General features: G+C 45.3%; 1 protein-coding gene across 5 annotated transcripts in view; it reads left to right on the top strand.

Moving 5' to 3' along the window:
- LOC140201918 (calsenilin-like) overlaps positions 1–18,615 on the top strand; it is a 136,687-nt gene that overhangs the window by 103,373 nt on the left and 14,699 nt on the right. For 3 of the 5 annotated variants that reach the window (XM_072266717.1, XM_072266718.1, XM_072266720.1), the window contains 2 exons: positions 15,818–15,887; positions 18,062–18,324. In XM_072266717.1, the coding sequence (XP_072122818.1) occupies positions 15,818–15,887; positions 18,062–18,324 (333 nt within the window). The remainder of the gene's footprint in view (positions 1–15,817; positions 15,888–18,061; positions 18,325–18,615) is intronic. The other 2 variants (XM_072266716.1, XM_072266719.1) reach the window with 1 other exon arrangement.

Raw genomic sequence — 18,615 nt, 5'->3', positions numbered from 1 at the left:
TTCACCTCTTTCTCTCCCTCTCTCTCCCCATCTCTCCCCGCTCCCTCTCCCTCTCTCGCTCCCTCCCTCCCCCTCTCTCCCCTCTCCTTCTCCCTCTCCCTCCTTTTTTTTAATTGCTGTTTTGGGTGATTTCAAACTCCGAGCAGAACTGAATATGCCTGGACACTTTCGATTTTTGTGTTTAATATTCTGTGTCTTTCACTTATTTTTTGGTTGCCATCTGCACATTTGTTTTTTTTTCTCACGCTTGAGGGGCGGGGGTTGACGTTTTTCTTTGCACATGGTCTGAACATGGTTTTCTTTTCGTTGTTTTGTGGCTGTCAGTGGGGAAGACAAATCTCAGGCTGCATACTACAAACCTGCTTTGATAATAAATGTACCTTGAATCTTCGAGTCTGGTGGTCCTGGCATAGACACTGCGTGGCCTCTTCCCTGATGGGAGTGGGCCAAACCGCCCAGGAGCAGGATGGATGGGATCCCTCAAGATATTGCTACGTTTCTACCCAGAAGCTGAGCTGTGCCTGTTGCAAAGGCGGTTAAGCTATGTAGTAGTCACAGGTAATCGTTATCAGTATGCCTCAACTCCATGCCTTCAGTTCTTCCCCACCTCTCAGCCTGGGAAAATATCTGATGAATTGTGGTCAGATTATTTGTCAGGTCACTGCTTGTTCTGAGGTGGATCTGAATATCAAACTTGGTAAATCAAGAGTTATGTTCCAATGGACCCCTCAGATCTTAGTGAGTCCCAAAGCCAATGAAAAGTGTTTGAAGACAGGCTGCCAATCTGTACACAGCAAGATCCCACACATAGCGATGTGATAATGGAGGGACACACAGGAAGTGCTGGAGGAACCCAGCAGGTCAGGGAAAACGTCAATGAGCAGAATAAACAGTCGATATTTCAGACTGTGAACCTTTCACCAGGACTTGGAGAGGAAGGGGGAAGAAGCCAGAATAAGAAGGTAGAGAGGGGTGTGGGGGGAAAGGAAGGAGTACAAGGTGGCAGGATTATTCCTCTCCATAGATGCTGCCTGGCCTGCTAAGTTCCTCCAGCGTTTTGTGTGTGTTGCTCTGGATTTCCAGCATTTGCAGAATCTGTACCGTTTAAGAAGTTTTTCCTGTTTGTTTTTGCCGAAACTTTGCCTCTTTGGACCTTGAACTATAAGCTGGGGGTTTCTGGCTTCAGGGCAGGAAAGGAAGAGGGCAGAAGCCAGAATGAGGAGGGGGAGAAGGGGAAGAAGTATAAGGTGGCAGGTGATAGGTGAGACCAGGAGAGGGGAAAAGTGGATGAGGTGAGAAGCTGGGAGGTGATAGGTGGAAGAGGTAAAGGGCTGAAGAAGAAGGAATCTTATCGGAGAGGAGAGTGGACCATGGGAGAAAGGGAAGGAGGAGTGGACCCAGGGGGAGGTGATGGGCAAGGGAGGAGAAGAAAAGGGCTGAGAGGGAAATGGAACAAGGGAGACAAGAAGCTGTGAAGAGTGGTGAACATTACCGGGTCCATCAAGGGCATAGTCCTCCCGCTACTGACTGTCTACAGGAGGCACTGCCTTGAGAAGGCAGATAATAGTAACGTTTTTAGCAATGAGGAAGAACAGTGGGATCTTGGGATCCATGTCCATAGACACCTCAAAGTTCACTTAGGTTCATAGAACAAAATATCGCCCTTGAAGATTATGGAATTGAAAACCTTACTGATTTAATCAATGACATTTATGAGACTGGAATAATACCAGAAGAGATGGAAAAAAATCAGTATTTATCACTCTTCCTAAGAAACCTGGAGCAATAGAATGTGAATTACATAGGACCATAAGTTTAATAAGTCATATCACCAGATACTTCTAAGAATTTTGATGACAAAAGCTAAAAGTAAGATCCCTCCATCTCCCAAATGTCACGCCAGCTAAGTTTCCTCTTTTTCAGGCTCTCACAATTCGTCCATTGGCCCTGCTTGGCCATTGAGACGGTCCTGGCGTGTCGCTCTGCCTCCTCCTGTCTTCTCACCTCCTCCACCACGAGCCGTCTCCTCTGCACTGATGTTGCCTTGTGCCTTTGGGACGAGCCCGAGACCGGCTCTCCCATGTTGGACTTGAAGCTGTCCTGAGCAAGAGAGAAGGGGGAGGGGGTAGAAATTATTGGAAGTTCGAGAAATCAATGTTCGTGCCATCAGGTTGGAGGCTCCCCAGTCGGAATATGGGGTGTTGATAGTGGTCAGCTTATCGGTCTTTGTGAGGCTGGGGTGAGTTCTCTGTTGCTTTGAGGATCTTGTGGGTTCAAGTCCAGCTCCTGAGCACAGAAGTCCAGAGGACGCTCTGTAGCTAACTCATTTGTGGTGCTGCTCTTTGGACTGGGTTGTTGCCGCTCTGTTGCAAGTTAAACATGCCAGGGCTGCACCTGAATTGCAGGAGGCGATATCAGCAGAAGCAGCATCAAATTTCTGGGTGTTAACGTCTTGGATGTCCTGGGGCCAGCACGTCGAAGCAATCCTCGTGAGGGTGTGTCAGCTTTCTTACTTTCTTAGAAGCGTGAAGAAGATTTGGTACATCGCCAAGTATTCTAGCAAACTTCAACAGTTGAAACTATCCTGACTGGTTGCACCGTGGCCTGGTAATTCTAACACCAAACACAAGGAACACAAGAAGCTGTGAAGAGTGGTGGACATTACCGGGGCATAGTCCTCCAGCTACTGACTGTCTACAGGGGGCACTGCCTTGAGAAGGCAGATAATGGTAACGTTTTTAGCAACGAGGAGCAACAGTGGGATCTTTGGATCCATGTCCATAGACCCCTCAAAGTTCACTTAAGTTCATCGGTTTGTTAAGAAATGATGTAGTGTGCTATTGGGTGGCGGGGTGGAGATAGGTCTCTGCCAAAGGAGGTGTAAGGTGCTCCTTCCCTCTGCTAGTCTGCAGGTCACCCTTGGGCGAGGTGTAGCACCTGGTTAGCCCCCCAGTCAGGGTCATGTGAAGCCATGGGAGCAGGTGGTGGATGGTCGTACGAGCAGCTGGTGCAGATTACAAGTCCTGGTTATGTGACCACTGACAGGCAGACAATCTCTGAAGAGTATTGATAATGGCTGGGCTCTCTCTCTCTCTCTCTCTCTCTTTCTGGCTATCCATCCCATAGGATGATGATGGCTCCTTTCAGCAGAAAGGAACAGCATGTACGTCAGTGGATTTTAGGTGAGCAGGGGGTTGCACAGGTCCAGACCCACCCTCTTGACATCCCCTCCCGGATCCAGCGGCATGATGGGGTCCAAGACGGCTGGGGGAAGTTCTGTTGCAGTGAATGGCCAGACCAAGCTTCAATGCAAGCAATGCCCTTTCCGCGCTTCACGGCACATGTTTGCTAGATGGCCGTTGACCCTACCAGAGGGATCACCCGCCCTTTGACAGGTCTTGTTTATCGTACTGCAGGGTGTCTAGCCACCCTCCTCACCAGGCAAGCCTGGTGGGGGAGCCGGTTTAGTCGCTGACCACCCGACCATACGACAGGTAGTACTGGGTTACATGGTACCAGTAGCACTCACACGAGTGACCTGACAAACAAGATGGCTGGGGCCACCCATCTTGTAAAAGCACTGCCCAGAAGAAGTCAATGGCAAACCACTTCTGTAGAAAAAACTGCCAAGGATAATCATGATCATAGAAATAGAAAAGAATAAGAACAACAGCATGTAAGGGGTCTTCCCCACAGGCAATAAAAACAGACGGAAGACCATGATCACCCACGTCATATGACACAGCAAATAATAACAATAGTGGGGTTGTGTTGGCCGCCTTTGGTCAGAAGATCGAGTTCAAAAGCCAGGAATAATGTTGCAGCTCTATAAATCTGTGATTAGACCACATTTGGAATACTCTGTTCAGTTCTGGTCACCTCATTATAGGAAGGATGTGGAAATTTTCAAGAGGGTGCAGAGGAGATTTACCAGAACCCTGCATTTACCAGAGAGCGTGTCTTATGAGATTGGGTTGAATGAGCTAGGGCTTTTTTCTGAGGAGTAGAGGAAGATGAGAGGTGGCTTGACAGAGGTGTTCGAGATGAAAAGAGACAGAGATCAAGTGGACAACCAGAGACTTTCCCAGGACAGAAATGCGAGGGGGACATAATTTTAAGGTGATTGGGGGGCATGTCAGAGATACGTTTTTTACACAGAGTGTGGTGGGTATGTAGAACGTGCTGTCAGGGGTTGTAGTAGAGGCAGATGCATTAGGAACACTGAAGAATCTCTTAGATAGACACCTGGGCTGATAGAAAAATGGAGGGCTATGCAGGAGGGAAGGGTTAGATTGATCTTAGAGTAGGTCAAAAGGTTGGCACATCACTGTGGGCCAAAGGGTCTGTACTGTTCTGTAATGTTCTATGTTCAAAGGTCTTGTTTCACACTTTTTATTATTTTTTCTCTTTTTTTATTATTTAAGTATAATTTATATTATGTTCCTCCATACTTTTGTATTTCTTGCCTGTTATATTGTGTATTGTCTGTATCTAGCTACCTGTGATTCCTCTCCAAGCAAGTTCATCATTGTACATGTACCTCACCGGAACGTGTACAGTGCACTAAATATTTAACCTGCAATTATTTCAAAGTGACCTAGAAGGGCTATTGCTCCATCCCAAACACCACTACTTTATCATTTCCTGTCAGTCACCATATGTACAGACACTGCTGTGAATCACGACATTTTATGGACATATAATCAGTCTACAGTATTTAAAATCTGAAGTTCACAATGCAATAAATAAGATGAAGAAAGGAAAGGCAGCAGGTCCTGATGAATTAGTAATAGAACAAATTATCACCCTTGAAGATTATGGAATTGAAAAACTTACTGATTTAATCAATGACATTTATGAGACTGGATTAATACCAGAAGAGATGAAAAAATCAGTATTTATCACTCTTCCTAAGAAACCTGGAGCAATAGAATGTGAATTACATAGTACCATAAGTTTAATGAGTCATATTACCAAGATACTTCTAAGAATTTTGATGACAAGAGCTAAAAGTAAGATAAAAGCTGAAATAGGTAAAGAACAAAACATGAGGAATTCTGCAGATGCTGGAAATTCAAGCAACATACATCAAAGTTGCTGGTGAACGCAGCAGGTCAGGCAGCATCTCTAGGAAGAGGTATAGTCGACGTTTCAGGCCGAGACCCTTCAAAGGGTCTCAGCCCGAAACGTCAACTGTACCTCCTCCTAGAGACGCTGCCTGGCCTGCTGCGTTCACCAGCAACTTTGATGTGTGTTGCTCTAGGTAAAGAACAATATGGCTTTGTGAAAGACAAAGGTACAAGAAATGTAATATTGATGTTAAGGATACTATCAGAACGAGCTATTCAAGTGCAAAAAGATTTGTTTGTTTTATCGACTACACAAAAGCATTCGATAAAGTGAAGCACAATAAGTTATTTGAAATATTACAGAAAACTTGATCTAGATTCAAAAGAACTCTGCCTAATCGGAAATCTGTACCGAGAACAAACAGTCGCTGTAAGAATAGATGGAGAAGTGAGTCAGTTTACGAAAATCAAGAGAGGCGTTAGACAAGGGCATGTTTTCTCCACTGATTTATTTAATGTGTACAGTGAAACAATATTACAAAAAATAAGAGACATCTTGAGAATCAAAGTTGGCGGTGAAAACATCAATAATTTCAGATATGCAGATGACACTGTGTTAATTGCAAGTACGGAGGAAGAAATACAAACCTTAATTGATAATTGTTGAAGAAAGTGCAAAAATGGGTCTATCAATTGCAAAAAGACAGAATATATGGTGATATCCAAAAAGAAGGAGAATCCTATCTGCAGGATGAGAATAAATGGGGAAGACATAAAATAAGTACAGAACCTTTGCTACTTAAGAAGCTGGGTGACACCAGATGGCAGGTGTGACTTGGACATCAAAAGAAGAACAAGGATGGCAAAAGGCACCTTTATGAGAATGAAGAGTATAATGACCGATACTAAACTAGGCATGACAACCTGCCTCAGAGTACTGAAATGTTGCGTTTATCCAGTTATGTTATATGGCTCAGAATGTTGGACTATATCTAGTAACATGAGGAAACGAATTGAAGCAGCAGAGATATGGTTTTGAGGAGGATGCAAAGAATATCATGGACGAAACGAATATCTAACGAGGAAGTCATGAACAGAGCAAACACAAAAAGAGAAATAATGTATGAGATCATGAAAAGGCAACGTAACTTCATTGGACGTGATTAGGAAAGGGGAGTTAGAATGCACGGTAATTATGGGAAAGATTGAAGGGAAGAAAGCAAGAGGAAGGCAAACACAAATGATGATGGCGACAGCAGCCAGAGAACTGGAAATGAATACCAATGAATTGATCCACTTGACCCAAAACTTGAGTGTGTGGGCCATGGCAGTCAAAGCTCAAACTGGGCACGGTGCCTGATGATGATGATGACAGTATGTGTATACACTATAGTGTGGCAGGCTGGAGATACGTCTCTACCAAAGGAGGTGTAAGGTGCTCCTTCCCTCCACTAGCCTGCAGATCACCCTTGGGTAAGGTGTAGCACCTGCTTAGCCTCCCCGATCAGGATGAAGCCATGGGCGCAGGTGGTGGATGGTCATATGAGTCGATGGTGCATATCACAAGTCCTGGTTATGTGATCTCTGACACCAGGCAGACAATCTCTGAAGAATATTGATAATGGCTGGGGTCACCCGTCTTGTAAAGACACTGCCCAGAAGTAGGCAATGGCAAACCACTTCTGTAGAAAATTTGCCAAGGACAATCATGTTCAGAAGACTATATGATCGCCTATGTCATACAACACAGCACATAATGATGATGAAGATATAAGCTACTTTAAGTATTTATATTTATTGTGTTTTTATTGCTGTGTTTTTAATCTTATTGTGTTTCTTTTTTGTGGTGCATCAGATCCAAAGTAACAATTATTTTGTCCTCCATTACTGGAAGTAACATTAAATATTCTTGAATCTTAAAGTTTAAATCTTGAACGCATCATTAAGAGCTGCGCTGGATGCATTTCTCAAAACACACCAGTGTAAGATAATAAGCAGAACACTTGGCCCATCAAGACGGCGCCACGATTCGATAAGCTCATAGCTGAACTGCCCCTGGTTTCGACTTCTCCTCTGTGTCTGTTCCTCATTGTATTCAGTTCCCTGATTTTCTATTTTAAAAAATTGCCAGGAAAAGGTCACGATTAGGATATGTTAAAACCCTTCTCCATTTCCCCAGTTCTGGCTGTAAGTAGCTGCTGCCAAGAAGTGAGAGTTGGAAGGATCTGCTGTGGATATGGCACACTGCACAAGCCTCCAGTCTGTGTTACTTACCCAGCTCGTTACTTTAACGTTTCCAGAATCAGAGCCTGAGTCGGGTTTGTTATCACCGAATATGCTGTAACCGCTGACATCCTTACCCTCAACCTCTACTTTAAATGTACTCAATGACTTGGCCTCGACAGCCATCTATGGCAATGAATTCCACAAATCCATCACCATCTAGGTAAAGGAATATCCCCATCTCTGTTTTAAATGGATGTCTTTTTATTCTGACGCTGTGCACATCTACAAGAAACGCTGTTGCGGAAAGCAGCATCCATCATCAGGGACCTCCACCACCCAGGACATGCTCTCTTCTCACTGCTGCCATCAGGTAGAAGGTACAGGTACCTCAGGACACACATCACCAGGTTCAGGAACAGTTGCTACCCCTCAAACATCAGGCTCTTGAACCAAACGGGATAACTACTCAACTTCACTTGCCCCATCACTGAACTGTTCCCATAACCAATGGACTCTTCAGCACATGTTCTCAATATTTATTATTATTTATTTATTATTATTATTTCTTTCTTTTTGTATTTGCACAGTTTTTTGTCTTCTGCAGTCTGGTTGAACGCCCAAGTTGGGTGGTCTTTCATTGATTCTGTCATGGTTGCTATCTAATCAGCCAATCATTTGACAGCAACTGAATGCATAAAAGCACGCAGACATGGTCAAGAGGTTCAGTTGTTCAAACCGAACATCAGAATGGGGAAGAAATGTGGCCTAAGTGACATTGACTGTAGAACGATCGTTGGTGCCAGATGGGGTGGTTTGAGTAACTCAGAAACTGCTGATTTCCTGGAATCTTCACGCTCAACAGTGTTTACACTTTACAGAGAATGTTGCAAAGAACAGAAAAATTATCCAGTGAGCAGCAGTTCTGTGGGTGAAAATGACTTATTAATGAGAGAGGTTGGAGGAGAATGGCCAGACTTGTTCAAGCTGACAGAAAGGTGACAGTAACTCAAAGAAACATCATCATCATTATGTGCGTGTCGTATGACATAGGCGATCGTGGTCTTGTAACTATCATTGCTCTTGGCAAATTTTTCTATAGAAGTGGTTTGCCATTGCCTTCTTCTGGGCAGTGTCTTTACAAGATGGGTGACCCCAGCCATTATCAATACTTTTCAGAGATTGTCTGCCGGGCGTCAGTGGTCACGTGACCAGGACTTGTGATCTGCACCGGCTGCTCATACGACCATCCACCACCTGCTCCCATGGCTTCACATGACCCTGATCGGGGGCTAAGCAGGTGCTACACCTTGCCCAAGGGTGACCTGCAGGCTAGCGGAGGGAAGGAGCATCTTACACCTCGTTTGGTAGAGACGCATCTCTACCCCACCGCCCGAGTAACTCTAATAACCACACATTACAACAGTGATGTACAGAAGAGCATCTCTTAATGCACAACATGTTGAGCCTTGAAGCGGATGGGCTACAGCAGCAGAAGACAGAAACGTGCACTTAGTGACCACTTTATTAGGTACAGGAGTCAGCTCATAAAGTGGCCTCTGAGTGTTTAAAAAGGGGTAAAGTGAGGGAATAGATTGGAGTTGAATTATGGGGAACGGTTCACCTCTTCCATTCCCCAATTCTGCATTGCCAAGCAAGGCAGCATTAAAAGAAGAATTCTGCTCTTAAAACCACTCTAAAATTCACCTGCATGCAATGTTGATGTTTCTGCATTATTTAAAACAATTAAACACATCTGTAAAGACTTTATGGGCAATGGTAAAGTGGCTAAAGATATAATTCATTAAGCTGGCTTTGAGAAGGGATCTTTGAATGATGTTTCTGGCACGTCTGTTAACTGTGGTTTCAATAACCCATCCCGATGATGCAGGTATCATTTCTCCTTCTATAAATATCCCCCACATCTGATTTAGTTAACTCAGGTAACGCAGATGGGAGAGCACTCTGGGATTCTGGGCTCGTGACAGAGTCACCCAGCACAACAGCGTATAAACAATCTGTCCAGCTCTAGTCTGGGCTGAAATTTTATTCTGCCTTCTCCCATCAACCTGCACCCTCCTTCCCCCACCCCCCCCCCAATCCATGTACTTATCCAGGCTTCTCCTAAACACTGAAATCCAAACCGCATCTCCCAGTTCCACTGGCAGCTCGTTCCACATTCGCACCACCCTCTCTGAGTGAAGAAGTTCCCCCTCAGGTTCCCCTTAAGTATTTCACCTTTCACCCTTAACCTGTGATCTCTAGTTCTAGACTCATCCAAACTCAGTGGAAAAAGTCTGCTTGCATTTACCCTATCTGTACTCCTCATAATTTTGTATCATTCGCTCGTTATGTGCCCTGTTGTGTGATGCAGGCGATCGTGGTCTTTCCGTGGCCATGATTGTTCTTGGCAAATATTTCCACAGAAGTGGTTTGACATTGCCTCCTTCTGGGCAGTGTCTTTAAAAGATGGATGATCCCAGCCATTATCAATACTCTTCAGAGATTTTCTACCTGGCGTCAGTGGTCGCATAACCAAGTCCCTGCAACATCCTTGTAAATTTCCCCTGTATTATTTTAATCTTATTGCGATCTTTTCTGTAGGCAGGTGTGTCTGGAATAACACTTGGACCTTGTTCACAAAGCAACAGAATACTTATCCCACAATCTGTGTCACAAAAATACAGATGATCTCATTGAGCTGGAAAAGGGCAGAGAAGATTGACCAGGGAGTGAGGACCTGAGTTGTAGGGAGAGGTGGGCAGGTTGGGACTTTATTCCTTTGAATGCAGGATGTAGAGGAGTAATGTTACAAAGGGGTGAAGTCTGTTCTGTCCTGTAGTATAGCAGTTAGTGCAAATGCTTTACAGTGATCACTGACCGGGGTTCGATTCTGTAAGCAGTTTGTACCTTCTCCCTGTGGCCACATGGATTACCTCCTGTTCTCCAGTTTCCTCCCACAGTCCAAAGACATACAGTTTAGGGTTAATAAATTGTGGGCACGCTATGTTGGCGCTGGTACTATGGAGATACAATCCACGGACCATGTTGGTCGTTGATGCAAGACTATGCATTTCACTGTACTTCTCGTCCTTTCAGTGCTCTGCACTTCTCCCACCTGCCTGAACGTTACCACGAGACAAGCACAACACACCATCAGACACAGAAATAGAATAAGGCCCCTCAGCCCCTCGATGTTTTGACATTTCGAAGCACTTTTGACAACTAAAGCTAATCCCTTTAAGTTTATAAAATCATGGGGGCGTAGCAAAGGTGAACACACACAGGAAGGGGGAACAAAAGCATAGGTTTCAGGTGAAAGGTGAAAGATTTAAAAGGGGCAACTTCTTCATGCAGAGGCTGGTGTATACAGAGAATGTGCTGCCGAAGGAAGTGGATAATTCCGGGACAGTGGCCGCATTTATCACTTCCGAGGACCTGTCCTCCTCCCAGCACGGAAGTGCAATTACAAAGAAAGCATGGCAGCACCTCTACTTCCTTAGGAGTTTACATAGAAAACACAGAAACATAGAAAACCTACAGCACAATACAGGCCCTTCGGCCCACAATGTTGTGCCGAACATGTACTTTCTCTAGAAATTACCCAGGGTTACCCATAGCCCTCTATTTTTCTAACCTCTATGTACCTATCCAGGAGTCTCTTAAAAGTTCCTATCATATCTGCCTCCACCACCGTCACTGGCAGCCCATTCCACACACTCACCACTCTCTGCGTAAAAACCTTACCCCTGACATCTCCTCTGTACATACCTCCAAGCACCTTAAAACTGTGCCCTCTCGTGTTAGCCATTTCAGCCCTGGGAAAAAGCCTCTGACTATCCACATGGTCAATGCCTCTCATCATCTTACACACCTCTATCAGGTCACCTCTCATCCTCCGCTGCTCCAAGGAGAAAAGGCCGAGTTCACTCAACCTTTTCGCATAAGGCATGCTCCCCAATCCAGGCAACATCCTTGTAAGTCTCCTCTGCACCCTTTCTATGGTTTCCACATCCTTCCTGTAGTGAGACGACCAGAAATGAGCACAATACTCATCAACAAACTTACTAACCCCTCCCTCCACTTATTCAAACACGAGGAAATCTGCAGATGCTGGAATTTCAAGCAACACACATAGAAGTTGCTGATGAACGCAGCAGGCCAGGCAGCATCTATTGGAAGAGGTACAGTCGACGAAGGGTCTCGGCCTGAAACGTCGACTGTACCTCTTCCAATAGATGCTGCCTGGCCTGCTGCATTCACCAGCAACTTTTTATGTGTGTTCCTCCACTTCCTCATCCAGGTTATTTATAAAAATCACAAAGAGTAGAGGTCCCTGAACAGATCGCTGAGGCAGACCACTGGTTACCGGCATCCATGCAGAATATGACCTGTCTACACCCATTCTTTGCCTTCTGTGGGCAAGCGAATTCTGGATCCACAAAGCAATGTCCCCTTGGATCCCATGCCTCCTTACTTTCTCAATAAGCCTTACATGGGGTACCTTATCAAAAGCCTTGCTAAAATCCATATACACTACATCTACTTCTCTACCTTCATCAATGTGTTTAGTCACATCCTCAAAAAATTCAGCCAGGATCATAAGGCACGACCTGCCTTTGACAAAGTCATGCTGACTATTCCTAATCATATTACGCCTCTCCAAATGTTCATAAATCTTGTCTCTCAGGATGTTTTCCATCAACTTACCAACCACTGAAGTAAGATTCGCTGGTCTATAATTTCCTGGGCTATTTCTACTCCCTTTCTTGAATAAGGAAACAACATTGGCCACCCTCCAATCCTCCGGAACCTCTCCCGTCCCCAGTGATGATGCAAAGATCATCACCAGAGGCTCAGCAATCTCTTTCCTCACCTCCCACAGTAGCCTGGGGTACATCTCATCCAATCCCAGAGAATTATCCAACTTGATGCTTTCCAAAAGCTCCAGCACATCCTCTTTCTTAATGTCTATATGCTTAAGCTTTTCAGTCTGCTGTAAGTCATCCCTACAATCGCCAAGATCCTTTTCTGTAGTGAATACTGAAGCAAAGTATTCATTAGGTATCTCTGCTATCTCCTCCGGTTCCATACATGCTTTTCCACTGTCACACTTGATTGGTCCTATTCTCTCACGTCTTATTCTCTTACTCTTCACATACATCATTTGCAGAGATACAGCATGACATCTAAAACTTTGACAAACTGTGTACTGGAGAATATATTGATTGACTGCATCATAGCCTGGTATGGAAAAACCAATGACCTTGAATGGAAAATCCTACAAAAAGTAGTGATTTTGGCCCAGTCCCTTGTGGGTAAAGCCATTGACCACATCTACAGAAAAAGCTATTATAGGAAAGCAGCATCCATCTTCAGGGACACTCACTACTGCCATCAGGAAGAAGATACAGGAGCCTCAGGACCCACACCGCCAGGTTCAGGAACAATTACCGCCCCTCAGCTATCAGGTTCTTGAATTTTACTTGCCCCATCATTGAACTGTTCCCACCACCAATAGACCCACTTTCAAGGTTCATTTCATGTTCTCGATACTTCTTACTTATTCATACTTTATTGTCACCAAACAATTGATACTAGAACGTACAATCATCACAGCGATATTTGATTCTGCACTTCCCGCTCCCTGGATTACAAATCGATAGTAAATATTAAAAATTTAAATTAGAAATCATAAATAGAAAATAGAAAAATGGAAAGTAAGGTAGTGCAAAAAAAACCAAGAGGCAGGTCCGGATATTTGGGAAGTACGGCCCAGATCTGGGTCAGGATCCGTTCAGCAGTCTTATCACAGTTGGAAAGAAGCTGTTCCCAAATCTGGCCGTATGAGTCTTCAAGCTCCTGAGTCTTCTCCCGGAGGGAAGAGGGACGAAAAGTGTGTTGGCTGGGTGGGTCGTGTCCTTGATTATCTCGGCAGCACTGCTCCGACAGCGTGTGGTGTAAAGTGAGTCCACGGACGGAAGATTGGTTTGTGTAATGTGCTGCACCGTGTTCACAATCTTCTGCAGCTTCTTCCGGTCTTGGACAGGACAACTTCCATACCAGGTTGTGATGCACCATAGAAGAATGCTTTCTATGGTGCATCTATAAAAATTAGTGAGGGTTTTAGGGGACAGGCCAAATTTCTTTAGCTTTCTCAGGAAGTAAAGGTGCTGGTGGGCCTTCTTGGCAGTGGACTCTGCTTGGTTGGACCAAGTCAGGTCATTTGTGATATTGACTCTGAGGAACTTAAAGCTTTTGACCTGTTCCACTTGTGCACCACCAATGTAAATTGGGTCATGTGGTCCGCTACTCCTTCTGAAGTCAACAACCAATTCCTTTGTCTTGCTGACGTTGAGGGATAGGTTATTGTCTTCACACCATGCCACCAGGTTCTTAATTTCCTCTCTGTACTCAAACTCATCATTACCCGAGATACGGCCTACAATTGTTGTGTCATCAGCAAACTTATATATTGAGTTTGATGGAAACTTGGCTACACAATCATGGGTGTACAGTGAGTACAGCAGGGGGATGAGTGCACAGCCTTGTGGGGCACCGGTGCTCAGGGTGATGGTAGAGGAGAGCTTGTCCACTATTTTTACAGCCTGGGTCCTGTCTGTGAGGAAGTTGAAGATCCAGCTGCAGATCTAAGTGCTAAGGCCCAGGTTCCGGAGCGTAGGAATCAGTTTATTTGGATTGATGGTATTAAAGGCAGAGCTGTAGTCAATGAAAAGGAGCCTTATGTATGCGTCTTTATTCTCCAGGTGTTCTAAGGAGGAATGTAGAGCCAAAGAGATGGCATCTGCCGTTGAGCTTAATATTTATTTATTATTACTGTATATTTCTTTCTGTATTTGTACAGTTTGATGTCTTCCACACTCTGGTTAAACACCCTGGTAGGTATAGTCTTCCACTGATCATTATCTATAGATTTACTGTTTACGCCCACAGGAAAACGAATCTCAGAGTTGTATATGGTGACATATATGTACTTTGATAAGAAACTTACTTTGAACTTTGAACATTTAGAAGACATCGGATGAGTAGATATACAGGAAGTAACAGGCCAAATGTGGGCAAGAGGAACTAGCTTCGTTCGGCATCTTGGTCAGCACAGAACAAGTTGGGCCAAAGGACCTGCTTGCATGTTGTGTTATTTTGTGACTCTAAGCTGGCCAGGATCATAGTTGTCTTTGTGGGATCTTGCCATGCACAGTTTGACTGCTTGTTTCTTTTGGGTGAGACATTTAATTGGGTTTGAATCACGCTGGGGTTGTGAGAGGTCTTCGTATTCCTTTCCCTCCCTGGTCCACTCTCCTTTCCTATCAGAATCCGCCTCATTCAGCCCCTTAACTCTCCTGGTCCCACCCATCACCTGCCGGCCTCTTACCTCACCCCACCCACTTTCCCCCTCTCCTGGCCTCACCTACCACCTCCCAGCCTCTTACCTCACCCACCCACCTTCCCCCTCTCCTGGTCCCACCCATCACCTGCCGGCCTCTTACCTCACCCACCCACCTTCCCCCTCTCCTGGCCTCACCTACCACCTCCCAGCCTCTTACCTCACCCACCCACCTTCCCCCTCTCCTGGTCCCACCCATCACCTGCCAGCCTCTTACCTCACCCACCCACCTTCCCCCTCTCCTGGTCCCATCCATCACCTGCCACCTTGTACTACTCTCCTTCCCCCACCACCTTCTCATTCTGGCTGCTTCCTCTTTCCTTTCCAGTCATGATGAAGGGGTCCGGCCCGAAACGTTGACTGTTTATTCCCCTCCGCAGATGCTGCCTGTTATCCTGAGTTCCTCCAGAATTCTGTGTGTGTTCTTCAAAATTTCCAGCATCTGTAGAATCTCTTGCGATTATGCTGTCAGCCACATTCTCTTTACGTTGTTCTTCCCTGAGTTAGAACCTCAGACAGGATTGTATCAATTGCATTCTACAATCACCACACCCTCACTTTTACCTTAATTATTAATTTAGGGATACAGGCAGAACCAGCCCTTCCAGCCCAACCAGCCACACATCGCCCAGCAATCCCCCAGTTTAACCCTGGCCTAATCACACGACAATTCACAATGACCAATTAACCTACCCACCGGTACGTCTTTGGACTGTGGGAGGAAACCAGAGCACCCGGAGGAAACCCACGCGGTCACGGGGAGAACGTACACAGTCCTTACAGGCGATGCCGGTTTTGAACGCCGACCTCCGCTGTGCCAGCTGGGCAGTGGTGCGGTGGCATCCACAGCGGAATTCGGGGCGAGTGGGTCCGGGTTCCAATCCGACCAGCTCCTTGCTCGCTTTCCATCCGTGCTGGTTTGAGAGTCGAGCTGGCAGCTCGGCCTCGTAAAAAACAGGCAAATGCTAGAGAACAGAATGGGTGCTGGCTGGTCTGCCACAAGGCACAGAAAGGATAAGAAACCTGCTGTGACACCATTGCAGTCCTACGTTAGCAACTCCTATTGAACATGATATTGCATTGAACGATAAGCTGTGACCATTGGCTTTTCTGTTTGCAGGAGTGTCCCAGTGGCATGGTTGATGAACAAACTTTTAAAGCAATTTATTGCCAGTTCTTCCCACAGGGAGGTAAGTGACTTTACTAATTCCTTAATATATAATAAGAAAGATTGTGATTTCTTAAACTAACAATGCTTCTCAGATGTTTGGCAGGGTGTTTGGTCACTGTGATAATGCCGGCAGTGGATGGATGGTGAATGGAATTGATTAATCAAAGTTATTCATGAGGGACAGAGACACACAGACCCCACTGAGGCCACTTGCAAAGATCAAAGATTTTAACATTAGCTTTCTAATGAAGGGTCTCAGCCTGAAACGTTGACTCTTCACTCTTTTCCGTAGATGCTGCCTGACCTGCTGAGTTCCTCCGGCATTTTGTGTGTGTGTTGCTTCAGATTAGCTCTATTTGTCACACGTGCATCGAAACACTGAAACGATGAAATGTGTTCTTTGCGCCAATAACCAACATAGTGCGGGGATGTGCCGGGGAGCAGCCCGCAGGAACCACCAAGCTCCTGCCCACAACTTACAAATCTTAACCGGCATGCTTTTGGAAACTGGAGCACCTGGGGGCAACTCACACGTTCACAGGGAGAACGTACAAACTTCTTACAGACTGGCGGGAATGGAACACGGATCTCTGTACTTTAATAGCATCATGCTAACCCCTACATCATCGTTCTGCCCTAACTGGCAAAGACGAAGGCTGTAATGATATGCTGGGGTTAATACTTCCACAGATATAACAGCAGCAATGATAGTTTCAGTTTTTTCTAATGTCCAAATCCTCCTCCAAACCTGTCTATGTTCCTGATTTTATATTCATATACAAAAGTCTTAGGTACACACATATAGCTAGGGTGTCTAAGACTATTGCACAGTGCTGTATTTGTCAATGCGGAACGGAGAGCAAGTTTGTATATTTGGCGGGAGCAAAGGACGTTGGGAATGGCAAGGCTGGAGCGCCATGGGAGGGGTGTGGCACAAGTGGCAGAGGAGGAGTGCCAGGGGCTTGGGGTGGCATGGATGAAGACACACCCCAGCCCTGAGACACCAGGCAGGGTCATTTGATTGCAAACAGTTTGTTTATTGATCATTACAGAATGTTCCTCTGTAAGGAGATTTTATGTTCGCCCCATGGGTTTCTCCCCAGTTCTCCGGTTTCCTCCCATATTCCAAAGACACATGAGTTAGTGAGTTATGACACATGAGTTAGTGAGTTATTACATATGAGTAGTGAGTTAGTGAGTTATGACACATGAGTTAGTGAGTTATGCTATGTTGGTGCTGGAAGCATGATAGCATTTGCGGGCTGCCCCCAGCACATCCGCACACAAACGACGCATCTCCCTGTAAGTTTCGATGTACATGTGACAAAATAAACTTAATCTTTAATGTTTAAAGTGGCAACTCGTCAAAGAGGATCTTACATACCGTACGTCTGCACTGCCTTTTTGTGCAGGTGTAAACTAGGAATATCTTTCTGCACCTGGGTTCAATTTTGAAAAAATAGAATCCCTTGAAATTCTTAGAAGTTTTTTGCTGATTGGTGAGAATTTTATTTGCATAAATACCAGATAAAGCAGTGTTGGCTGAGTTTACAACACACGTCCCCTGGGCTGGAGACGGCCTGTCCTGGGGTTAGGGAGCTTTCCTGTGTGTGTGAGTGGGTGGGTAGGGGGGTGGTGGGGGGAGGGGGAAGCTCGTTTTCTTGTTGTTTTGTTAATGTAGTTCTGCTGTTGCTGTTCCGTTGGCGCCGGAATGAGCGGGCAACGATTGCGACCCGTACCCAGCGCGTCCTTAGGTTGTGCGGCTTGTGTATGCAAACGATGCCGTTCACTGTATCCTTTGATGTCCGTGTGATAAATAAGTGAATCTGAATCATGGTGTCTGTGATCTAATCAGGAAATGTATATCAATCTATGAATACCAGCCAAAAGCATGGACTGCTCCCATGAATTCTGAGTCATGGGTGATATTGAAAACATCGTTCACACCCTCTCCAACCTGAGATACTTGCCAACGATTTCCAAAATCCTGATCCCTCTCAGCAACCCCACCGCTCACCCTTTCTCCTTCCGCCGGGTCCTCTCATTCCTTACCACCCGCTCTCTTCCAAACTTTGAATTATAGAACTGCCCAGTACAGTTTCCATGCATCACTCACAAATCCCACAAGTGCCGAGTTAATTTAATGTCCCTGGAGCAGAAACTTCATTGAAATGTTTCCCATTCTTGTTCCAGATGTTACAACGTATGCGCATTTTCTGTTTAATGCGTTCGACACAGACAAGAGCGGAGCGATTCGATTTGAGGTGAAGAACGGTGTGGGAACGACTGATGCAATGGAGGGCTGGGAACAAGTCAAGTTAAAACACGTTTGTAAAGAAGTTCACTGCACCACTGGAGATGTTTGCAACCAAATCTTGTGGACGTTGGATTTAGGGTTTTGTGTGCGTAGGAAGCACCCGACAGTCATCAGAGGGTTAATAGTTCCTGCCCTCTCGGTGAGATTGGATCGTTTATATCAGACAGGATCTGCAGGGGGAATACAGGCAATATTACATGTTGAATCATCATGAGTCATACTCAGTGGCCACTTTATTAGGTACACCTACTTGTTAATATAAATATCTAATCAGCCAATCGTGTGGCAGCAACTCAACGCATAAAAGCATGCAGACATGGTCAAGAGGTTCAGTTGTTGTACAGACCAAATATCAGAATGGGGAAGAAATGTGACCTAAGTGAATTTGACGCTGGAATGATTGTTGGTGTCAGAAGGGGTGGGTGGAGTG

The sequence above is a fragment of the Mobula birostris genome, chromosome 8, assembly GCF_030028105.1.
Source record: "Mobula birostris isolate sMobBir1 chromosome 8, sMobBir1.hap1, whole genome shotgun sequence".
In the NCBI taxonomy this organism is placed as follows: Eukaryota; Metazoa; Chordata; class Chondrichthyes; order Myliobatiformes; family Myliobatidae; genus Mobula; species Mobula birostris.
Note: the sequence above shows the minus strand (reverse complement) of the source record. Positions and strands in the feature narration are given on the sequence as shown.